Source organism: Maylandia zebra, linkage group LG11 (genome assembly GCF_041146795.1).
Source record: "Maylandia zebra isolate NMK-2024a linkage group LG11, Mzebra_GT3a, whole genome shotgun sequence".
NCBI lineage: Eukaryota > Metazoa > Chordata > Actinopteri > Cichliformes > Cichlidae > Maylandia > Maylandia zebra.
In genome coordinates, this window is record NC_135177.1 from 22,816,419 (window position 1) to 22,840,560 (window position 24,142).

The 24,142-nt window shown below is 43.1% G+C and overlaps 3 protein-coding genes and 1 long non-coding RNA gene across 8 annotated transcripts in view; 2 read left to right on the plus strand and 2 right to left on the minus strand.

Annotated features, from left to right (window-relative positions):
* On the plus strand, window positions 1-16,053 carry cyp11c1 (cytochrome P450, family 11, subfamily C, polypeptide 1). Of its 3 annotated transcripts, XM_004541211.3 has the most exons (9): window positions 1-401; window positions 491-646; window positions 2,751-2,965; window positions 4,139-4,342; window positions 4,435-4,616; window positions 4,723-4,889; window positions 14,521-14,599; window positions 14,702-14,908; window positions 15,773-16,053. In XM_004541211.3, the coding sequence occupies exons 1-9, from the start codon at window positions 109-111 to the stop codon at window positions 15,881-15,883; spliced, it is 1,614 nt and encodes a 537-aa protein (XP_004541268.2). In that variant the 5' UTR covers window positions 1-108; the 3' UTR covers window positions 15,884-16,053. The 3 variants fall into 3 exon arrangements, with proteins under 3 accessions (XP_004541268.2, XP_076746144.1, XP_076746145.1); XM_076890029.1 differs by lacking the exons at window positions 14,521-14,599; window positions 14,702-14,908; window positions 15,773-16,053 and adding an exon at window positions 10,297-11,590; XM_076890030.1 differs by lacking the exons at window positions 14,521-14,599; window positions 14,702-14,908; window positions 15,773-16,053 and adding an exon at window positions 10,257-10,446.
* Window positions 6,549-9,067, minus strand: LOC143420997 (uncharacterized). The gene is made up of 4 exons (XM_076889629.1): window positions 8,535-9,067; window positions 7,256-8,447; window positions 7,000-7,213; window positions 6,549-6,928 (listed from the first exon to the last, which is right to left on the minus strand). The coding sequence occupies exons 2-4, from the start codon at window positions 8,243-8,245 to the stop codon at window positions 6,549-6,551; spliced, it is 1,584 nt and encodes a 527-aa protein (XP_076745744.1). The 5' UTR covers window positions 8,246-8,447; window positions 8,535-9,067.
* Window positions 11,790-13,032, minus strand: LOC143421081 (uncharacterized). Its single transcript, XR_013100831.1, has 2 exons — window positions 12,817-13,032; window positions 11,790-12,742 (listed from the first exon to the last, which is right to left on the minus strand). It is a non-coding gene; the product is annotated as an uncharacterized LOC143421081 (long non-coding RNA).
* pklr (pyruvate kinase L/R) overlaps window positions 15,917-24,142 on the plus strand; it is a 20,799-nt gene continuing 12,573 nt past the window's right edge. Inside the window, exon 1 of one of the 3 annotated variants that reach the window (XM_076890028.1) lies at window positions 15,917-15,939. Coding sequence is in view for 1 of the 3 variants with exons in the window: in XM_004541209.4 (XP_004541266.1) it covers window positions 19,378-19,399 (22 nt within the window). In the remaining 2 variants the exon portion in view is untranslated. Of the gene's footprint in view, window positions 15,940-17,212; window positions 17,486-19,172; window positions 19,400-24,142 lie in introns of those variants that run through there. The other 2 variants (XM_004541210.5, XM_004541209.4) reach the window with 2 other exon arrangements.

Sequence of the window (24,142 nt, forward strand, 5' to 3'; positions counted from 1 at the left end):
TAGCGTTGGAGGAGGGAAAGAATGAGCCCTGCAGAGACGACACCAAACAAGAAGTGTCACAACTCTGGATGAGACCGCCTGGCACAGCTCACTCAGACCAGAGCCAGCATGTCCACACGAGTGACTGCGGGTATCAAAGCGAAGGGTTCTTGTGGGTCCAGAAATGTGTTTTTTGGTGTTGCACCTCAAAAGGGTCTTTGTGTGACTGCAGCAGGGACTGTGATGCATGGAAAGCTAGAAGACGGGAAAAGAGTAGTGAAAGGGATGCGGAGTTTTGAGGAGATCCCTCACACTGGGAGGAATGGATGGCTCAACCTGCTGAAATTCTGGAGAGAAAATCGCTTCCAGCAGCTTCACAAGCACATGGAGAGGACCTTCAACACGCTCGGACCCATCTACAGGTAGAGGGAAGTTTAAAGCTTAAAACGTTCTTCAGTATGTTCGTGTGCTTGCCAAATATCCTTTCTGTCTCTCTGTGTGACTGCAATAGAGAAAAGCTCGGCACCCTAAGCAGCGTGAACATCATGCTCCCATCTGACGTCAGTGAGCTCTTTAAGTCAGAGGGTCTGCACCCCCAACGGATGACCCTGCAGCCCTGGGCGACACACCGGGAAATACGCAACCACAGCAAGGGCATCTTCCTCAAGTCAGTTCCACATGTGTGTTTTAAATTACTCGTGAAGTGGTGATATGCATCTGTGCAAGCAGTCACACGATGGAGACTCCTCTCCCCTCCGTGGGTAAAATCCAATTATTCTACTGATTAAAATTTAAGAGTCAAAATTTGACTAAATCATTTCAATGTTCCCTCGAGGGATGGAAACAACTCCATGTGGGTGTGTGCACATGAATGTAATCACTTGTACCATCATCGTGTCTTTTGGGGGGTAATTTAATCAGGCGTGGAAAGTTTTTGTTCATCATTTAGTTTCTTAGTTGCTTCCTGCTCATACATTTGACTGAGAGATGGTAAAACATCACTGTGAAGGTACAGCACTCTGGTGTGAAACACAGATAACAAGCAATAATTATGACTTTAAAAAGCAGACTGAGGTTGTTCATAAAACAACAACAAAATGCAGCGAAATTTCAGCCCTAAAAGAACAGCTTTTCCAATGAGATTATAATTATAAGGAGAAAATGCAAAATTAAAGCAAAAGATGAAGTTTTCTCATTTCTTATTGGAATATTAGAACAACTAAATGGAGCGCACTGCAAAGGCTGTGGTCACCATAGAGATTATATATAATATTTAAAATTATACACAAAAAGAGGTCTCTAGACATCCTTATACTGTGTGTGTTGTTCGGTTGTTGGTTCTGACATAAAGGTCCTTTTAAAAGTTCTAATATTAGTGCATTCAGACATTTTCTAATTCAATATTTTCAATATTTTAAGCTTTTAAATCCTGAACCATGAACTCATGCAAACGCACACAAAAACTCATGGCTGTAAAGGGTTGAGTGGTAAAGGCTGCTGGAAGTTTGTAGCCACTGATTCAGATTTAGTGTCACCCCCATAAAGCTGGAACTCTCATGCGACTTTAAAAAAAGACCAAAACTAGGCTGAGAAATCCCAGTGGACTGAAATATTTTTCATAATTCAAACAGTGAATTCTTTTTTCTTATTGTTTTACATCAGAATTTTCAAAGTCATCAGTTCTCTTTTAACAGACTTTAATTTGCTTTCACTCAACCACAGAAACACGCTGTGGTTTAACTGCACATGTAAGAGCTGTGCATTTAAGAAAATGCTATACACTTTAAATGAACTGATTAATATAATTCAGCTATTTAAAGATGGCTGTTGTCACGAGTGACGAGTTGTTAGCTACGTGTTTGTACCTGTTAAACATGATAATCCCCCACTGTCTTCAGGAAAAGGAAGTTTTCCCTGGATTCTGAGCAGTCCTGTGACAGAGTAGCTTGTAATGACCTTTAGCAGCCACAACTTCAAGTAATGACTTTTGCTTTGTGTTGGTGTTTGCATGATTGTCTCACTCTCTCACAGTGTTGTGGGGGAATTTCCCCCCTATCTTCTTTACAAAATCGATTCAGTTCAGTTGCTTGTGGGAATTTGAGAGCCTGCAAAACGAGCCCAAAGATCATGCCTCCAACACCGCGCCAGACGGTGTTTGTGCTGATCTACTAAGTTTGGTTTTTTCCAAATGTGGTGCTGTGCTTTCTGGCAAAACAGCTCTACTCTCTCCAAAAGGACATTGTTCCAGAAACCTTGTGTTGTTCAGATTTAACTTTGCAAACCGAAACTGTGCTGTCATGTTCTTTTTTAGAGAGACGAATGTAGAGACGAGATGTATCTCTTGGTTTTTTTCTGTGAACATTGCATAATCTGACCTTGGGGTGAATTTGCAGGGACATCCAGTCCCGGGAGGACTGTGGCATTGTGTGAACACACCTGACTGCTCCAGATCAGCTCACTCCTCATTCCTATGGAAGCAGTAAAGGTGTACTTATTTTTGCACCTGATTATCTCGTGTCCTATGCAAACTTTCTTTGTTGCATATTAACTATTGCAACGTTTGGGTAAAGGTAGACGTGTGGTTGGGAAGAGGTCAAGCACCAAAAAAAGAGACTTCTCTCAATCTGGCTTTCTTTGAATTCATGTTTAGACAATGATAAGTCTGACTGGGAGTCAGACTTGAACACGATGTCCTTATTTTATTTCACAGTGACTGAGCAGATATGAAATAAGCTCATTTTAATGCTTAGCGTGCACCTTTCTCTCCACAGGAATGGGGAAGAGTGGAGAGCTGACCGTCTGCAGCTGAACAAGGAGGTGATGATGAGTGCAGCAGTAAAACGCTTTCTCCCTCTCCTTGATGAGGTGGCGAAGGATTTCTTTCAAATGCTGCAGACAAGAATGGAAAAGGAGGGAAGAGGAGAGAAGGGAAAATGCGTTCTTACCATCGATCCCAGTCCTGACCTTTTTCGTTTTGCACTGGAAGGTTAGAGGTCATCAGCCCCATGATATGAGACCTTTGTGTATCTCTAAGTGTCATTTTACAGCTTGTAAAATGAGTATTCATTAATTCCTGTTTATTTACAATGAAGCCAAAAAAGTAGACTTTCTTTTTCTATGTTGGAAAAGTGTGGAGAGGTGTGAAATGATGGGTGTTTGACAGAAACATCCCATAAATGTCAAGTCTAATTTTTCATGCGGCAGTGATCGACCTTGAAGCCCCGAGGGATGGAAGGCCACGGATTCATGTCGCTTCCCCGTTTTGACAGGCTTTCATTCAGCCTAACTATCAGGTCTATGCATTGACTCACAAATGCTGATGTAAGCTGCGCCAGTTTCTGACGTCAGAGGAATTACACAATCTGCAGGAGCATCACCTCTTTAAAATCTTCAAAAAAAGAAGAAGAAGAAGAAGAAAACGCAAATAGATCAGTGCTGCTGCTCTCTCTGTCCTTTAATTCTAAAATATTCACACCTAACATGAGAACCGAACCTCATCCTATCCCCAGGCGTCTCTTAGCGTACTCTGGGTGTAGGAGGTCAAAGAGAACATGCACCTTTAAAAATAGAAATGGCAACAAAGATGATCAAAGCTCCAGCGTTATTTCAGCAGGTCTGCTCCTTTCATGTGCCTATCTGCTGTATTCCATGTTCGCAAGTGTGAAAGCCTGTATGACTCAGTGTACACTTGTTTGCATCTGTGTGTATGCGAGTGGGAAGGGGGGGAGAGCTGATGACTTTGAGTCACGCTGCTCTGCTCCTAATGGAGCCCAGCACAAGAAACCAAGTGCTAAGCCGGAGTAAGAAACTCTACTCCAGTCGCTGATGTCGTGTTAATATAACTTGAACATGTTTGATTGGGAAACATCATGCGCACCGTGGGGAGATCTATATTAAAAGGGGTCTATTTTTGTTTGTTTTTACATAAATAAGAAAAAATAAAGTGCATTTTTGAAATTGTTTAACTGTTATTTGGAAAAGATTAATAAATTGATGACACATAGAGACATTCAAGACAAAGGTCAATGTAATCCTCCATGAAGTTTAATAGTTTATTTATTTTTAAGTCCTTTGCTTGCTCATGTTTTAGGTCATCAGTCATCTATCTCATCTTAACCCGCCTATACCTCTTTCTTTTCCTCCCTTCCTCCCTCTCTAGCTAGCTGCCACGTGCTCTACGGAGAGCGTATTGGCCTCTTCTCCTCATCCCCCTCCCTGGAATCTCAGAAGTTCATCTGGGCCGTGGAGCGAATGCTAACAACCACTCCTCCTCTCCTCTACCTGCCCCCTCGCTTACTGTTGCGCATGGGTGCTCCCCTGTGGACCCAGCACGCCACTGCTTGGGACCACATTTTCAGTCATGGTAGGAAAGGGCCATAATCGCAAGAGCGTCATATCAGCATCAGCATGCTTCTTTGTCCTTTCACTTCCACAACCTGACTGTTTGTCTTCCAGCGGAGGCGAGGATCCAGAGGGGGTACCAGCGCTTGTCAAACTCCCTGGATAGAGCATCTCCGGCTGGGACTGCTGGAAGCCAGTACACTGGAGTTCTGGGGCAACTCATGGAGAAAGGGCAGCTATCTTTGGACCTCATCAAAGCCAACATCACTGAGCTGATGGCTGGAGGGGTGGATACGGTGCGTGTGTTGGTGTGTGTGTGTGTGCCAATATGTGTGATAGCCTGACTTAGCCTGGGTCTCTATACCTAATTCTGTGTCACGTCTCATCCTATCCTCTCTTCAGACAGCAGTACCCCTGCAGTTTGCTCTGTTTGAGCTGGGACGCAACCCTGAGGTGCAGGAGAGCGTTAGGCAGCAGGTGAGGGTGTCGTGGGCACAGGCTGGTGGGGATCCTCACAAAGCCCTGCAGGGGGCACCACTTCTTAAAGGCACAATCAAAGAGGTCCTCAGGTAAACACGTCAAGAATCTGACTGCACATGGTCTCTTATATCCATTTGTTTGCACATGGAAAATAAATGAGAACGGCGCCTACACATACACATCTCTGCAGTCTGTCCTTACATCTGTCTCCAGTGCCCACACAGTGGAGGGCACCTCTAATACACGTCCTAATGCTCACATATTTTCATTCACATGTCACTCTGAAGCACTGTGGATCTGCTGACATGTGACTCCTGTATGTTTTTTCCACGAATGTTTGCCAAAAATTTCATTGCAGCATCTCAAACTCTGTCGTTTATGTTGTCCCCATGTGCTGGTACCCATGGTCCTAATGAGACGATGGATGGTGTACTGGGAGATCTCCTTAACCTGGAGCAGTGCATCACTGACCCACCACCAAACCAGTCAATGCTGAACAATGTTACAGGCAGTATAATGTTTTCTATGGATTCTCAGGTTCACCCTGAGCACATGTCTGTCACATGTTCTCATGGCGAAATACACAGGGCATCAGTGATTGGCCTGTCAATTCTGGCATTCTGTGCAGTCAGCACAGGCCCCACTGCAGGACATCGGACCCTCGGGCAACTCTCATGAAGTCGGTTTCTGATTGTTTAGTCAGAGACATTCACACCGGTGACCTGCTGGAAGTCATTTTGTAACTCTGGCAGTGCTCATCCTGTTCCTCCTTGCACAAACAAGCAACACCTGGCAGTCTCACGTACTGATGTGGCATTCTGGAGGAGTCCAGAAACGATGTGGGCTTCATAGATAATTGGCAAACCTTCTGGAGGAAACCTGGTCTTGTTAGGAGAGACGGCATCCATCCCACTTTGGATGGAGCAGCTCTCATTTCTAGAAATATGGACAAATTTATTAAACCCCCCAAAATATGACCAGAGTTGGGACCAGGAAGCAGAGTTGCAGTCTTACGCCTCTCTGCAGCTTCTCTCCTCTTGCTACCCCCCAAAAACCCATTGAAAAATCTCCATTGAGACTGTGTCTAACTACCAGAAATCCCGAAGCACAGGCCGAGGGGGCGGTGTGGCAGCAATTTTTCACACCAGCCTATTAATTAACGAAAGACCAAGACAGACTTTTAATTCATTTGAAAACCTGATGCTTAACCTTGTCCAACCCAGCTGTAAAACTCAGAAACCAGTCTTACTTGTTATCATCTATCGTCCACCTGGGCCTTACACAGAGTTTCTGTCTGATTCCTCAGACTTTTTATCTGATGTAGTGCTCAGCTCAGATAAAATAATTATTGTGGGTGATTTTAACATCCATGTTGATGCTAAAAATGACAGCCTCAACATGGCATTTAATCTGTTATTAGACTCAATTGGCTTCTCTCAAAATGTAAAAGAACCCACCCACCACTTTAATCACACTCTAGATCTTGTGTTAACATATGGCATAGAAACTGAACATTTAACAGTGTTTCCTGAAAACCCTCTCCTGTCTGATCATTTCCTGATAACATTTACATTTACAATAATTAATTACACAGAATCAAAACAAGCAAAAACAACCAAAGAAAACAACCCCCCCAAGGTCACCGTCCCAGAGACCGACCGCGCATCCAGCAGCGGAGCAACAAAAAGAAAAAACGCCACAAAACAGTCTCAGGCGGCCCATCAACATAACAAAAGAGTTCAGGGGGCCTACCTCGAGTCCAAAGGCGGCGACATTGCCGCTCCGGCGGACGGCCACGGGTCCGGCAGCAGCAGCAAAACAGTTCCGGGGGCCTGCCACAGCTCCAGTGGCGGCGGCACTGCTGCCCCTCCGGTGGCGAGTCCCGGGTCCAGTAACGGCGGCGCTGCGCCCCAGGCGGCCAGCCCGGGATCCAGTGGCGGTGGCGGCGCTGCTGCTCCTCCGGCGGCCTGCCCCGGGTCCGACGGCGGCGGCGCTGCTCCCCAGGCGGCCTGCCCGGGATCCAGTGGTGGTGGCGGCGCTGCTGCCCCTCCGGCGGCCTGTCCCGGGTCCGACGACGGCGGCGCTGCTCCCCAGGCGGCCTGCCCCGAATCCAGTGGCGGCGGCGCAGCTCCGGTGAACAACGGCGAGGTATGGTACAAGGCCGATGACACGCCGGTCGATGACGCGCCGGTCGCTTACGCGCCGGTCGCTGACGCAGACGCGCTGGGCGTAGCTGGCGTGGAGGGCGCGCTAGACGCGATGATCCGTCTGACTTGCCGACCTCCAGTTCAGGCTGAGCGGGTCTCTCCGGACCTCCGAGCTCCTCCGGTGGCAGCGCGGGCTCCACAGGCTCGCCGAGCTCCTCCGGCTCGACTAGCTCCACCGGCACGCCGAGCTCCTCCGGCACGCCGAACTGCTCCCGCTCCGGCTCGCTGAGCCTCTCAGCTGGCGGTGCGGGCTCCTCCGGCTCGCTGAGCCCCTCCGGCTCATTGAGCTCCACCAGCTCGCTGAGCTCCTCAGCTGGCGGTGCGGGCTCCTCCAGCTCGCTAAGCCCCTCCTGCCCGCTGAGCTCCTCCGGCTCGCTGAGCCCCTCCCGCTCGCTGAGCCCCTCCGGCTCGCTGAGTTCCTCCGGCTCGCTGAGCTCCTCAGCTGGCGGTGCGGGCTCCTCCAGCTCGCTGAGCTCCTCAGCTGGCGGTGCGGGCTCCTCCAGCTCGCTGAGCTCCTCCGGCTCGCTGAGCTCCTCAGCTGGCGGTGCGGGCTCCCCCAGCTCGCTGAGCTCCTCAGCTGGCGGTGCGGGCTCCTCCAGCTCGCTGAGCTCCTCCGGCTCTCCGAGCTCCTGCTCCGGCTCGCAGGGCTCCGCAGCTGGCAGTGAAAAAGAAATCAGGATGGTGGCTGCAGGCAGACGAAACGGTGGCGGAGGTACAGCTGCAGATGGTGAAGCAGCGGGTGGTGTAGCGACCTCAGACCAAGGTGACGTTACCTGCGTCGTTAGCTCGTCCACTGCAGACACAAACACAGATGGTGAGGGAAATGGAAAATTGTCTGTACTACTCACCACAGCCGGCTCTTGAGATGTCCGTGGATGTGGCTGTGGTGAGGAACGCCGGCGGCGCGAACGTCGTTTTCGTGTAGACGTCGGGGCCGGCGTCTCAGGCTGTGAATCCACCAGCTGTCCGGGCCGGTGAGCAGCCTGAGGAGGAGAGTGGAGGTGGAGGGTGGAAAGTAAGAAGTCCAAGACGACAGGATTAAGGTCGTCAACCAGCCAGGGAAATTTAAAAAGCGTCTCCTGCAGCCGCCTCTCCACGGCGCGACGCAAACCTTCCGCGGGCTTCTCCCACCATAACTCACAGAGTCTGTAAACCCTGTCCATAACCTCCCTCCTGAGCCTCTCCTCAGAGACCGCTGGGTCCATACGTGGCGGGATCATTCTGTCACGGTGTGGCATGGCACACCGTGGAAGGAGTGGGGAAGGAGGACCCAGGCGCGGTGCTCTACGTATAGACAGTGTTTATTTACAGAGGGTGATATCAAACAACAATAAATCCCCGTGTTTCTCCCCAGACTCCCGTGTCGTGTCCTCCAAGTGCTCTCTGCTCCCGTGTCTGCACTCCCGGTGCTCGCTGCTCCTTAAGCCCTCCACGCTCCTCCTGCGGGAAACAATAGCGGCAGCAGTCAGGACACTGAACAATGGCAGGCATACACTACACGACCAAAACCTAAACTGGGTCACTAACGTGGAGTCCCAAGCAATGATCCCGCGTCGGTGGGAGCTCCAAGACTCTCTTAAGTAGCTCCCCCGACGAGGCCTGATCAGCAGCAGGTGTGTGGCTTCGGGTGTGGCCAGTCCCCTTGCAGGGCCACACCCTCCAGGCCTGATGCCGCCTATAAACAAGTGCTCAGCCACCCACACACACATATACACAAGCACAGGGGGAGGGGGAGCAACACCAAAATACACAACAATAATAATAATAATAATATAATACATGACTGCTCAGGGATCCTGGGTCGCCCAGTCCCAGGACCCTGACACTTTCATATCAAAAATCCTTGAAAGAGTAGTTGTCAAACAGCTATCACAGCACAGAAACAGCTTTAGTGAAGGTTACAAATGATCTTATGGCCTCTGACAGTGGACTCATCTCTGTGCTTGTCCTGCTAGACCTTAGTGCAGCATTCGATACTGTCGACCATAATATCCTATTAGAGCGATTAGAACATGCTGCAGGTATTACAGGTACTGCACTGCAGTGGTTTGTATCATATCTATCTACCGGTAATAGACTCCAATTTGTGCATGTAAATGGAGAGTCCTCTTCACACACTGAGGTTAATTATGGAGTTCCACAGGGTTCAGTGCTAGGACCAATTCTGTTTACATTATACATGCTTCCCTTAGGCAGCATCATTAGAAGACATAGCATACATTTTCACTGCTATGCAGATGACACCCAGGTCTATCTATCCATGAAGCCAGGTAACACACAATTAGTTAAACTGCAGGAATGTCTTAAAGACATAAAGACCTGGATGGCCGCTAACTTTCTGCTTCTTAATTCAGATAAAACTGAGGTTATTGTACTCGGCCCTGAAAATCTTAGAAATATGGTATCTAACCAGATTCTTATTCTGGATGGCATTACCTTGGCCTCCGGTAACGCTGTGAGGAACCTTGGAGTCATTTTTGACAAGGACATGTCCTTCAACGCACATATCAAACAAATATGTAAGACTGCTTTCTTCCATTTGCGCAATGTCTCTAAAGTTAGAAATCTCCTGTCTCTTAGTGACGCTAAAAAACTAGTTCATGCATTTATTACTTCCAGGCTGGACTGCTGTAATTCATTATTATCAGAATGTCCTAAAAACTCCCTAAAAAGCCTTCAGCTAATCCACAATGCTGCAGCAAGAGTACTGACAGGGACCAGAAAGAGAGAGCATATTTCTCCTGTTTTGGCTTCCCTTCATTGGCTTCCTGTTAAATCCAGAATTGAATTCAAAATCCTGCTCCTCACACACAAGGTCTTAAATAATCAGGCCCCGTCTTATCTTAATGACCTTGTAGTACCATATCACCCTATTAGAGCACTTCGCTCTCGCTCTGCAGGCCTACTTGTTGTTCCTAGAGTATTTAAAAGTAGAATGGGAGGCAGAGCCTTCAGTTTTCAGGCCCCTCTTCTGTGGAACCAGCTTCCAGTTTGGATTCGGGAGACACTATCTCTACTTTCAAGATTAGGCTTAAAACTTTCCTTTTTGCTAAAGCATATAGTTAGGGCTGGACCAGGTGACCCTGAATCCTCCCTTAGTTATGCTGCAATAGACGTAGGCTGCCGGGGATTTCCATGATGCATTGAGTTTTTCCTTTCCTTTCCAGTCACCTTTCTCACTCACTATGTATTAATAGACCTCTCGGCATTGAATCATATCTGTTATTAACCTCTGTCTCTCTTCCACAGCATGTCTTTCATCCTGTTTTCCTTCTCTCACCTCAACCAGTCGCAGCAGATGGCCGCCCCTCCCTGAGCCTGGTTCTGCCGGAGGTTTCTTCCTGTTAAAAGGGAGTTTTTCCTTCCCACTGTCGCCAAAGTGCTTGCTCATAGGGGGTCATATGATTGTTGGGTTTTTCACTGTAACTATGAAGCGCCTTGAGGCGACTTTTGTTGTGATTTGGCGCTATATAAATAAAATTGAATTTTTAATAATAATAATAATAATAATAATAATAATGGATTGCATTTATATGGCGCTTTTTGGGGCCCTCAAAGTGCTGTACAATTCCACTATTCATTCACTCACTGGTGGAGGCAAGCTACAGTTGTAGCCACAGCTGCCCTGGGGCAGACTGACAAAAGCGAGGCTGCCATAACGCGCCATCGGCCAGTCTAGTTTTATATGTAAAAACGGCCATTGTTTTTCAAAAACAAGAGGACTGATTTGCCAAGTTTTTGGTGGCTTTAAAGAACATTCTAGATAAGTGAAAAATGTTCCTTGAACTAAAGGTCCTATGCTTCTTCAATAAGTCACTGCTGATCACCGCTGTTTCATTGTTACAATTAATTACAATTATGCCTTTGTAAAATACAGCAAATAATAATTTTTATTATAAAGACTTATTCCTTAAACAAGATGAAAAATACTGCGTCAAATCCATAATACATAAAAATAATTTGTTAAAGTGTTTGCTTCTGTTTAAAAGAATATAAAGATGGTGACCTCTAATCTCTACTTCTGGCTATGATATTATGTTATGTGCATAACAGAAAACAAGGTTGTGCTGAATACTAAAGACATGCGAAACAGGTGAGAAGAACAAATTTACACATGAATATGTAAAGCGAAAGACAATAGAATAAAATTAGAGAGGCATGAAGACATTTCTTTTTTTTCACAAGTTTCATTAAAGTGAGAAAATTATTGAAGCTTGTGTACATACAGAGAAACGCTGCCCTCTTTAATTAAGTACATCTATGCCAATTTTAAACAATGAAAATATCTGTTAGAGTTAGACAAACTCAGAAACAGTTTTTGTTAACAGTTTACCTTACATTACCTCAAAAAGCACCGAGTATCTGGTGAAAAGTTGCTGTTATCAATTGGCAATTACTAATTAATGTTATTTGCGGCCAGTGTTGGGGAGTAATGGAATACCTGTACCCGCCTTAGGTATTTAAAATACAAAATATGAGTAACTGTATTCTGCTACAGTTACTGTTTAAGCAGCGATAATTAGAATACAGTTACTTTGTTGAAATGAATGGATTACACAGCGGCCTTTTTCCATTTTTTCCCCCCAATTTCAATGAAAACAACGGAATTTCAATGAAAACAACGGAATTAGAATGAAAACAACGGAATTAGAATGAAAACAACGGAATTAGAATGAAAACAACGGAATTAGAATGAAAACAACGGAATTAGAATGAAAACAACGGAATTAGAATGAAAACAACGGAATTAGAATGAAAACAACGGAATTAGAATGAAAACAACGGAATTAGAATGAAAACAACGGAATTTTAATGAAAAGAACAGAATTTAAGAACAAACAATGTGTGGCGAGACGAGGTTGGGATATAAAGTAAATACTCTTCAGTTTTAAAGAACGACAACGCCACCCTGGGAATTTCACCCAGAGAATACTGGAAATGACACTAAATCACCAAAAAGGCACTTAGGTTCGCTATACTCAATCCAGAGACGAGGTTCAATAATAAACAAATTGACAATTTATTGGTAATTATTTAAAACACCGAATAAAAACATAATCATAAATATTCAAATACAAATATGCTTAAAAAGGTATTCAGAGCTGAGGCTTACCAGTGGAGGGGCAGGGATGCCACACACAACTAAAGAAAGAAAACACACCAAAACACAAGTGCAACACACTATCACACACTCACACTAATAAACTAGACAAGGCAGGTGTGTACACTCAAGGGATCCCACCACCAAGGCACCCTAGTCTCCTCCACGTCGGCACTCCGCATCTGAATAAAAGAAACAAAGAAAATGTTAATATATTACAACAAACTAATGTGTAGCACCGGGGGATAACCCAACTGCAGGACCACACTGGTGATCTACAGCTAGAAAAAGGGCCTCCCACCAGTGGTGTAACAGAAAATCCAAACTACAAATCAAAAAGCAATAAAACAACATACAATCTGAATAAAACTCTAAAATCTGGAGCAAACGGAATCGCCGTACTGCTCCAACTTGCCGTCCACACGACGATAAGTTAACAGTCAATCAATATGCACGCCAGCTGACTCCGATAACCGGCATGCATATGGCCGTTGTCCACGCCGACGTCCACTGTAAAAGCTGACAGCAGCAGGGAAAGAATTCTCACAACGGGAACAGACGGTAAAAGCACAGCAAGGCAAAACAGCAGCACTTCAGTTCGCGTAGCTTGGCGCAAAACTAAGGCCCACACTTCCTGCGAAACATAATAAATAATTACTATAAAAGAACAATAGAAGGCAGAGAGCGTAACAAAAGTTGATTACGTACCAAGTAAGCCGGGTCACAGAACGTAAGCAGAATAGCTCAGAGGAGGCTTCTATAGCTACGACCAGCCGCGATGGAGGCTTCAGAAGAATAACCCGCAAATGATCTCCACCACACCGAGGGGAAGTCAGGTGACCAAAAAGGAGATCACAGGCAAGCGACGCAGAGACACTCAAATGGCCACTATTTATACCAGCGCCCCCTAATGGGCCAGGCTGAAAGTGGGTTGGACCGAAGGATAACATTCATCCTGCCACAAATGGAATTTGAATAAAAAGAGTAGAATTTGAATGAAAACAACGGAATTTGAATGAAAACAACGGAATTTGAATGAAAACAATGGAATTTGAATGAAAACAATGGAAGTTTAAAACAAACAACAGAATTAGAATGAAAACAACGGAATTTGAATGAAAACAACAGAATTTGAATGAAAACAATGGAAGTTTAAAACAAACAACAGAATTAGAATGAAAACAACGGAATTTGAATGAAAACAACAGAATTAGAATGAACAGAACAGAATTTTGAATGAAAACAACAAAATTTGAATGGAAACAATGGAAGTTTAAAACAAACAACAGAATTAGAATGAAAACAATGGAATTTGAATGAAAAGAACGGAATTTGAATGAACAGAACAGAATTTGAATGAAAACAATGGAATTTCAATGAAAAGAACAGAATTAGAATGAAAACAACGGAATTAGAATGTATAGAACAGAGTTTGAATGAAAGCAACAGAATTCTAAAACAAACAATAGAATTTGAATAAAAAGAGTAGAATTAGAATGAAAACAAAAGCATTTGAATGAAAACAACAGAATTTGAATCAAAACGATGGAATTTGAATTAAAACAACGGAATTTGAATGAACAGAACAGAATTTGAATGAAAACAATGGAATTTGAATGAAAACAACAGAATTTGAATCAAAACAATGGAATTTGAATCAAAACAATGGAATTTGAATGAAAACAACAGAATTTGAATCAAAACAATGGAATTTGAATCAAAACAATGGAGGTTCAAAACAAACAACAGAATTAGAATGAAAACAACGGAATTAACATGAAAACGACGGAATTTTAATGAAAACAACAGAATTCTAAAACAAACAATAGAATTTGAATAAAAAGAGTAGAATTAGAATGAAAACAAAAGCATTTGAATGAAAACAATGGAATTTCAATGAAAAGAACAGAATGTGAGAACAAACAATGGAATTTGAATGAAAACAACAGAATTTGAATGAAAAGAACAGAATTTGAATGAAAAGAACAGAATTTGATCAAAAACCAAAGAATTTGAACGAAAACAACAGAATTAAGCTGGACTACCTGTGCACCCTCTGTAGGGTCCAGATCCGCCTCATGCGACCAGTAATGACCCTGACCCTAGCTAGCTACAGGGTTTTTCTAAATAATAATCAAAAGTTGTCACTGGAAATTTCACACAGGAATATTGTACAGTAATTAATGTATGACACATATTATATATAGACAAGAAGAAACTAGTTTTTCCTTCAACTCATGTATGGAAAAAAAAATCATCAACTGTCTGAGTGTCTGTGTTTATCAAAAGGCACCTAAATGAGAATTGATTACCAGAAATCTTGATTATGTCAGACAACTCAACTAATGGAGGATTCAAAGGTAATGTGTCAGAAATTTTAAGCTTTCAATGTCTGGATTGCTTTTGGTTTAGGTTGTACCCGGTGGGAATTACAGTGCAGCGGTATCCAGTCAGAGACATCGTTCTCCAGAACTACCACATACCTGCTGGGGTGAGTGTTTGGACTGTAACTCTGATTCTTTCTGTTGCACTCACATAGACATTCATATACATTCATCTGACTAACATGCGTTTGGTGGTAAATTCTCCTCAGACTTTGGTCCAGGCCTGTATTTACCCAATGGGGAGAAGTGAAAAAGTGTTTGAGGATCCACTGCGCTTTGACCCCAGCCGGTGGAGCAGAGAAGAGGGCCAAAGGGTGGAAGCCGCAGGATTTCGCTCACTGGCATTTGGCTTCGGGGCGAGGCAGTGTGTCGGGAGGAGGATTGCTGAGAGCGAGATGCAACTTTTTCTCATGCATGTGAGTGACAGCAAAAAAGTGAAAGGGGAAGAGTAAGGAAGCAAGAAAGCAAGTTTTGGGATGGGATGAAAGTGAAAGGACAATGATGCAAGAGGACAGGAAGAAGTGGAAACATGAGAGCTCAGTTATAAGGCTGGTAAGAAGTAAAAGCTGTGCATTTAAAAGAATAGAAGACTTCAGTTCACTCAGTGCTTTATAAGTCATTGTTTTGCAGTGAATTAATGATTCGGTTCCCTATAAGGACCACTTTACATTACTGGCTACAGTGACGATAATAGCTACATTAATAGTTATAAACATTAGTTATAAACAAGTTCAATTCAATACACTTGAATTTATATAGTTCCAAACCATAAGAACAGCTGACTCAAGGTGCTTAATATTGTAAGGTGAAGGCCCTATAGTAAAACAGAGAAACTCCAACAATCAACAATCACTACAGGCAAACAATTTGCAACAGTGGGAAAGAAAAACTCCCTTTTAATAACAAGAAACCTCCTGCAGTGTTGGGCAACTTCATTGGTTCATGTTTCATGGAAACAGGGTGATCAATGGAGGAAAAAAACAAATTGTAAAGTTTAACACTGTTTTCAAATCCTAAAACTTTAGATGGAATATGTTTATTCAACCAGTAAGAAAATCTCTCAAATAAATGCGAAGTAAAGTTTGTTTCACTAAATTATAGTTCACCCGAAGAGAAACGAAAAAAATCTAAGTAGCATTTTGAGCAGATACACCTATTTCTATTCCGCCCCTCACTGTAGCATGATTTTAATCCCTGTAAACGTCTCTGCTCTCTCTTCCTCTCTTTCTTGATGCTTCCACCCCTCCACTCTCCTGCCTCCTCCCTCTCTGCATGTCTAGATCCTGCTTAGCTTCCATCTCAGCGTGCCGTCCTCAGAGGACCTCAACACCACAGTCACCCTCATCCTCCAGCCCGAGACTCCGCCGAGGATTACTTTCAGCAAGCTCTGACACACACACATGCTCAGAGGAGAGTCATGCTGTTACCATTTGACAAGTTTAATCACGTAGGGTTTGCGCGCTTTAATAATTTATTTCCGATTATTCCTAATAAAGAGCTTTTTAAGCGTCCTTACACACTTTGCATTGGAATGAAGATAAATAAAGATGAATTTTATCCACTGTTGTTATTGTTTTCGTCGTGACAAAGGCAGCACCCACAGGTGCAGCATTAACATATATCCATCAGGTGGCAGTAAAGCTCACACCTGCCCATTCATTTACTTTTGTACCCTGCCCCTGTTCACTAGTGATGGGATTTCCGGCTCTTTTTAGAGATCCGGCTCTTTCGGTTCGGCTCACTAAAAAGAGCCGGCTCTTTCGGATCCGAACCGGCTCTTCAGGTTGTTTTGTTGCTTTAATTAATTTATTATTAACAATAATATAAAATTATGCACAAAAGGAATTACTAACGTAAAAACAAGTGGTTTTATTTATATATGTTTATATATAAATATATGCGGTGGCCCCTAGAGACAAAACACGTACAAACTCCAAAACACATTTCTAGCATGAACTGAACTTCCAAAGCAGAGCTACTAGATCACTTAAATTACACAATTGAAAGCATGTGTGTATTTGTGTATTTATACACAGGCACTCATATATATATTCAAATAATTTTAAAAAAAGTTCATTTACCTGTTATTACCACACACCAAATCCGGTCATTGGTACTTGCTGGCTTGTGTAGCCACAAGATAACAAAGGCTCAACACTGCGCCCAGCATCCTGGAGCACTTCTGTTGTTCTTTTGTACGTGTTTTGAGTTTTTATGTGCTTCTGAGTTTTTACGTGCTTCGGAGTTTGTACGTGTTTTTACGTGTTTTGGAGTTTTTACGTGTTTTGGAGTTTGTACGTGTTTTTACGTGTTTTGGAGTTTGTACATGCTTCAGAGTTCGTACGTGATTTGAAGTTTGTATGTGCTTTGTCTCTAGGGGCCACCGTAAATATACTTTTATTTATTCACTCCACATAAAATGTAATAAATAAATCATCTAATACAAAAATCAACTATTCACATTTCAAGTTTTAACTATTTACATTTTCAGCTTTTTCCTTTCACAAATTTAAAGTGAAAAGAACAGAAAACACTGCAAACCACAACACAATTAAATATAAATTATAATATGAAAACTAAAAGAACATGCATATTCTCTGTCATATGGACCTGCATGAATAAACTTTCTCAATCCTTTATCATCTGCAACCGAAAATAGTTGTGGATGATTACTATACCTTTCTAATGTTGTTGTCCCTGCCTCTCTTTCTCTCTCTCTGGCTCTGTTCCTGTGCTACTGAGTGTAACTACCGCCCCTCCCCCCTCTGCCCAGCGTAAAGCACAAGGCTCGCGTGCAGAGTGAAGCGGAAAAAAAGTGCGAGAGAGAGGCTGAGAGAAAGAAGAAAAAAAAAAACCACGTGACAGCTCGCGATAAGGAGCCGGCTCGCGTCGTTCACGTCAAAGAGCCGGCTCTAAGAGCCATTTCGTTCGCGAACGACCCATCACTACTGTTCACCCAGCACTTGTTACCTGCTCGAGGAGAGATCCGAGAGGTTCGTTACTTCTCTTCTAAACATTGCAACTTCTCATCGTAATGAAAATACGCTGTTTGGGCCAAGTAAATACTTAATTCTGCTTATCGGGGCTCGCTCCTGTATCCACCTCTCATGATTGTTTCTCTTTGTTTTGTAGCTAAAAAAAAATCTTGCAGATTATTTCCGTCGCTGCGGCGGGTATTGATCGCTTTGTGTATTCCTCTTTTTTTCCTGCAACTCACGATCAAGTTTAAAAAGAACTCAATGCAGGAGCCACGTGGGGGGGAGTTTTGATACTCGAACAATGCTGTTCGAGTATTCAGTTCATATTGCAAATTTAAGTTGCACTTTGGTGCCAATGCGTAAAATCGACCTTTACCCCGTCTGATAATTACTGCAAGCGTAGCATTAGTAGATGTTACGGAGGTGTGTGCTTTGCACGTTAGATGGCTGCAGGGTTAGATTTTAAACAGTCAACTCAGGACCAAAGTGCTGTTTGTCCTTTGGCTAACGATTTACACCCACCAGTCCACTCTATGCGCGGACTCAGCTCTGCAAAGTGAGGCTCCGCGCAGACGCAAAGTGCTCCTTAACTACAAGCCACGTCGCCTCTACGTGTAACCTCATTTTTCAAAGTCTTAGTCTTCAATAACACCTCTTATCAGTCCTACTGATTTCTAATAGCTGCTGTTGTGAATAAACACTATGAAAGAGGGAATAACATTTACATCCATTTAAGCATGCGAGAAGCAAGAAGAGGCCCAATATCTACTCTGAGAGATTTCTTTGCAAAAGCTTTATACGTCGTGTGCTGATAATTATTTAATTATGTTATTGCTCCCAACAGATCAGCTATAGGGAATTATTAAGAAATAAATTAGGAATGCCAGATTGTGGATGGTGTTTATTCTACTCCAGCTGTAAACTTTTTTTCTTATTTTGGTTTCTTGTTTAATTCCATCAGAAAACAGAATCTAGTATTAATAAAATTAAACAGTTGGGATGATGTTGCTTGGTGTAGCGTTTTTCCTTTTAACTCTGTAACTATAGCTACGGGGTCTGTGCAATGTAAAAGTGACCAGTTATCCTGGGACCTCCTGGATCTCCAGCAAAGTCTTCATGGTGCTGACGCACTGAAATAATGTTAAAGTGGTGTTCTTGGAAATGTTCAGATTATAAGTTCAGGTTATACAACTTCAGCTGCAACTGATAACTGTTTTCTTTACTGACCTACTTGTTAAGCATAATTATTTGTTCTCAAATGTTCCAAAAATGTTGAAGATAATTTGTTTACAGCAAACTAAAACCATTGGAAGAACTACAGTGAAGCATGTATTTAGTTCTTTTCCTTTATAAGTGAGAAGTTATTGTTGGTTATTTTCTACTAATAATACATTGACAATTTATACAAATACATAATAGCATGAGTAAATATGTTTGGCTTGGAGTTCACATTCTGAGGTCAAGGTTAGGGTTATATAATTTGCAACGGTGCAGGACACCGGTGTCCTTTTGTACTGTAGTGTACTCTGTTGGCTTACCAGTCTGGCAAAGATTTTCCATTTTTAGCATCATTTGTAGCCAGGTCAGATTGGCTCTCTTATGCTAACTCAGCCCAATCATGCAACTGTTGCATGCTGTGTGGACCCAGTCCAGATGGTGTGAGTGGGAGGAGAGATAGATGAGGGGGCAGCAGAGGGGCGAAAGAAAGATGAATGAAAGAGACATGAACAGGCTTGTTCAGGTGACACAAGACCAGTCAATAACATTAGCGCTGTAAAGGACAAAGACAGAGGAATTGGATTGAGAAATTGGGAGAAAATAAATTACACAACAAAATCCAAGAGAACCTAAAACAAAAGTAGACTGGAGAAAGAATCGGACAGTGAAACAGTAGGTTTGGATCTATAATGGAAGGGTTGCTCAACATGGGTAAGCACATTCATATATTCTCATACAGGTTTAGCTTGATTTTATTTATTTTAATGAAAATGTATTGAATGTTTTACACTTGTAGCTATTTTATTAGGAACACTTGCTCAACTTCTCACTTTTGCACTGCAATAATCAAATCAGCCAACCACATGACAACAATTTAGTACATTTAGAAACACATTAACTTATTAATCTTGGGGGGAGAAAAGCTTAAGGGTAACTCCTAATTGCTGAAACCGGGGATCTTTAGATCTTCCATCTAACGCTTTTCCAACTGAGCTATTTCAGCAGATAGAGATAAATTTAGACAAGATCAAGTTGGCCTGCTGAAGTTCTTTTTTTTTCTTCTTTTTTTTTTGCCTGTCCCGTTTGGTTCTTTTGCCATCAGAATTATTGTCTAAAGGCGAAGAAAGATGCCCAACGGATTTACTTTACCAAATTGACCATCCCAGCCTTGCCGTAATGGTCTATTTGATTCACCTTTTATTGTTTATTTTATTTATTTTTTATTTTCACTTGCTAGATACGGGACAGACTTGAATGAGGAAAAGAAAAGTGAGAAAGGAAGAGGGGGAAAAAACAGCGGAGAAGAGGGACGAGGATAAAGGGCAAAAAAACAAAAAACAACTAAATAAGCAGACAAAAAAAATACATATATCAATCACCTGGATCACCTGTTGAGAAAGAAAAAAGAAAACAAGCAGAAGAAAATGAGAGCAATACAATAAACAACATCACGATGATCTATGGGAATATAACAGTAAATACTAAATATTAAACATTATTGTGAAGCACGTAATATCGACAGCGCACAGTGTGCTTTAAGGTAGGAGCCAAAAAGGGTGTAGTTTGTGTGTGTGAGCACCCGTGTGTACACCTGTTAGCATGGACGCGCTTGTATTTAAAAGGTTCCTTCATGTAATGATCTGCTAGAGTGTGTGGGGAGCCACAGCCCCGCCCACCAGAGCATGAAGCAGGTATGGAGGAGATCAAGACTCCAGACATCCAGAGGCCCTCAGAACACAAGAGACCAAGGAAGACTAACAGAGAGGCAGCTGCGCCACTGTCCCAGAAAGAGCTGAGGAGAGTCCCAGATGAGGGGTCGCTCAGCAGCCGTGGAGCAGAAGCCAGGGGGGGGGGTTGCAGTGACGCGCCCGTGAGCTCCGCCGGCAGCCAGCTGTGACTGAGTGACCGAGCCCCAGGCCCCAATAAGCAGCCACCAAGGAGTGAGGCCTGCTGAAGTTCAACCTCAGCATCAGAATGGAGAAGAGAGCCTTGAAAGTGGTATCTTGAAGTGGCAGAAGACCACACTGAGAGCCACTCCTGTCAGCAAAGAACAGGAAACCGATGCTACAGTTCACACTGACTCACCAAAATTGGCCTGTAGAAGATTGGAAACAAACATTGCAATCAGTCTTTTTGATGTGATGAGTCTCTCTCCTCTGACGCTCTTCTGCTTCAATATTCAGATGTTAATGTCAGATTTGGCAATAACAGCGTGAAAACATGGGTCCATCCTGCCTTGTAGCAATGGTTCAGACTGCTGTTGGTATAACGGTGTGGGGATATTTTCTTGCACACTTCGGGCTTCTTAGTACCAGCTGAGCATTGTTTAAACACCACAGCCTACCTAGCCACAAAGCTGAAGTTGTCTCAAATCGGTTTTTTGAACATGACAAGGACTTCAGTGTGCTCCAAGTGCTTTCATAGTCACCAGATCTCAATCCAATAGAGCACCTTTGAGCTGAGGCAGATGAGGACAAATCTGCAACATTGGAATGTTCCCAGTACCTTTGTCAGTGCATGCGATGTCCAACTTGGTACTAGCACTATGGATTAGTGTTTAATATGAACTGGCAAGACATGTTGCGTGTGATTGATAACCTGTATCTTGATGGAAAAATACTAAATAATCCCTTTTTTGTAATATCATTGATTGTGCAGTGTCACGTTTTTGCATTATGTCCTTTTTCACTTGCATAACAGTCAGATGTCAAATGCCTTTGAACTTCAGTGCAGCCACAGTTGGATAAATAGCTGCACTCTTACCGTGGGTTCACTGATCGATTGCACAAACACTCCGAAAATGTGACCAAGTGCAGCTCATTCCTGGTATACTGGGGTTACACCCATAACTGGTTTTAATCAGTCATGAAGCCTCAGTGTTGACTGATACTTTGCAAGTTTAGTGTCTTTGACCTAATGTCTATTTATAGTCAGCCTTCCAGTAACAGGTGCCTGCGTGTGTGTACATTTGTCTGGATGTTTGCAGGTGGATGTATTGCATGTGTGTGTTTCCATGTGTACTCTCTGGGACGTGTCTGGAGAGGATCTCAGTGGGACACGTAATGATGTGTGCAGCAGTGCGGCAGAACTGGGTCACAGGGAGGTGGAGAGGAGAGAAATAGAAAACGCAGACAGACACTGAATCTACAGGATAGACGAGTTTTGCAAGTTCACATTATTCTACAAAACCGCCATTCACTGGTTTTACCAGGGAATTTCCTTTGCAGAGTGCAAACTATGTCCTTGCATGTTTCTGTTTGTCCATTCACGGCGTAGTCCTTAAACTGATAACTGACGCATACTATTTAAAAAAACAGCAAACAACCTTTAGACAGTTGCAAAACAACCTTGTAAAATGTGGCTCTTCTGTGATGTGTGCACTGTTCTTTCTCTTGTCTTCTTTCCCGTCTTTGTCCTCACCTTTTCACACAAACCTTATGTCGGACTCACCTCTCATCCTCACGCTCTTTAGTCTCTGTGATGGCCGAAATTGCAAGCTCGACTGACTGTGACATCCTTTAAAATGGATTCCATTGTACTGGCGCAAAGCTCTTAGTCAGGTACCACAATGCTCTGAATGAAAGAAATGGGCTCCATTCCCTGTATAATACTCTCAGTTGGCGCAGCCTATAAACTGTTTATAAAAGATGAAGGTAGCCACCCATGTGTTCAGAAAGTCCTGTTTTTAAGCCTTTAGTTTGGTGCTATGGCTTTTGCCTTGTTTTGTTTTGTTTGTTTTTTGTTGGTTAGCAAGGTCCAGCGTATAAGTGTCACACAATTGAAAGTCAATATTTGGTATGACCTTCTTTATTCTTCAACACAGCCTGAGCTACCCTAGGCAACCTGTCTTGTAATTTCTTTAAGTAGTAACGAAATAATTCTTCAGGCTTCTTGAAGGACCTTCAAAGCTCTTCTTTGGATGTTGGCTGCTTTTTGTTCTGCTGTCTGTCAGAATGACCCCTCACTGCTTTGATAATTTTGCCGTCGGAACTCTGGGCGATCCACTGTGTGTTCTTCTATTTTTAGCACTGGTATCTCATACCATAAAGTATAAAATATCCAGTTAAATCTGAATAATAAAATTTAAACATTCACCCAATTGCTGCCCACGAATAAGGGTTTAAAACCTTGCTCTTATGAAAGTTATACTTCTGCTATCATTTTTTCAGAGCTCTCTCATAGGGTTCAATTCAAAATTCTTTCAGCACCATCTCTCTCTCTCTGCTGCAACCCATGACCTAACATGACTAACTAGCTGTGACCATGGATACCACAGTCTGTCTTGTACCAATCTAACATGGTCCATCACAGTTAACTGAGCCACAGTATTGCAGACTTCCCAGTTTAACCTGCACTTAATGTCCTGCATCACCTCTGAAAAACATGGAATGATTATCATGTATTTGTTGTCATAGATCTTACTCTATATGAAATAACCAGGCGAATTCAGCAGATCCTCTGCTTGGTTAAAAAAAAATTCTAACAAGAGCGGGGATACTGCATGTAAGCTGGAAGTTTCCACTCACTTGCTGAGCAGTCTTTACCTTTGAAAATAATCTCTTGTCTTCCCATCCTGTCCTTTCTTTCTAATAGCTCTCTTCATCTTTCTAATTTGCCTACTTTAAAAATTCATCCATTTATGCTTGGTTCCCTTACTGTGGCCACGTTATAAACTACATGCATGGATTCATGACAGAGATGAGAAGGCGGTGTGCAGGTGGCCCCATTTAGTAATTTAACTGTCTCTGAGGGATGAGCTGAAGCTCGACAGTAGTTTGCATTAAACTGCCAATCAGATTTAATTGCTCACTGGATCGAAGGTGTCAGAACGCAGTTCAGGATGGCCCCAGCCCACTTTAAGTGGGAAATGGAGATTGATGTGCTTTTGTAGCCAGATTCAAGCGGCTCTTTTATGAGCTGCAGGATTAGACACTTGAGCTTTGAGTTCATTGTTCAGCCCTCGAGGTTGATGCTCAGTGATGCCATAGAGACTGGTGGCTGTGGAGTCACTGGGATAAGGTGCTGAAAGGCTTTACCTACTGGTATTTTCCCAGTGTGAGTAGCACATGGCTCAAACTGCGTAGATTATTGGTATATGGACTGCTACTTATATAGAAACCTTCTACTTAGTCTGAGCACTTATTACCAGTCTCATTCACCCAGTCACACATACATTCACACAGCATCTTTTACTTTGTACTTTTATCTAACATTCACACACACACACATAAGCCTAGCTTGGGGGAAACTCGAGGTTCAGTAGCTTGCTTAAGGATACTTCCACATATAGACTGTGAAAGCTGGGGATCGATCAACCGACCTTCCGATTGGTAGACGACCCACCACAAACAATTAAAAAGTAATTCATTAGCTGGGACAACATCCTACTTACATATAGGTTGAACAGCATATCTAGTAGATAATGGCAGATGGCTTGAGCATGAATTGAGGCTG

Coding starts and splice junctions, on each gene's coding strand:
- cyp11c1 (XM_004541211.3), top strand. CDS start 109: ATGTCCACACGAGTGACTGCGGGTATCAAAGCGAAGGGTTCTTGTGGG. Junction 2,966..4,138: donor TTTTCGTTTTGCACTGGAAG/GTTAGAGGTCAT, acceptor CTCCCTCTCTAG/CTAGCTGCCACGTGCTCTAC. Junction 14,909..15,772: donor TGCAACTTTTTCTCATGCAT/GTGAGTGACAGC, acceptor CTGCATGTCTAG/ATCCTGCTTAGCTTCCATCT.
- LOC143420997 (XM_076889629.1), bottom strand. CDS start 8,245: ATGCCACACCGTGACAGAATGATCCCGCCACGTATGGACCCAGCGGTC. Junction 7,214..7,255: donor TCAGCGAGCCGGAGGAGCCC/GCACCGCCAGCT, acceptor GAGCGGGAGCAG/TTCGGCGTGCCGGAGGAGCT. Junction 6,929..6,999: donor TCTGCGTCAGCGACCGGCGC/GTAAGCGACCGG, acceptor TGTTCACCGGAG/CTGCGCCGCCGCCACTGGAT.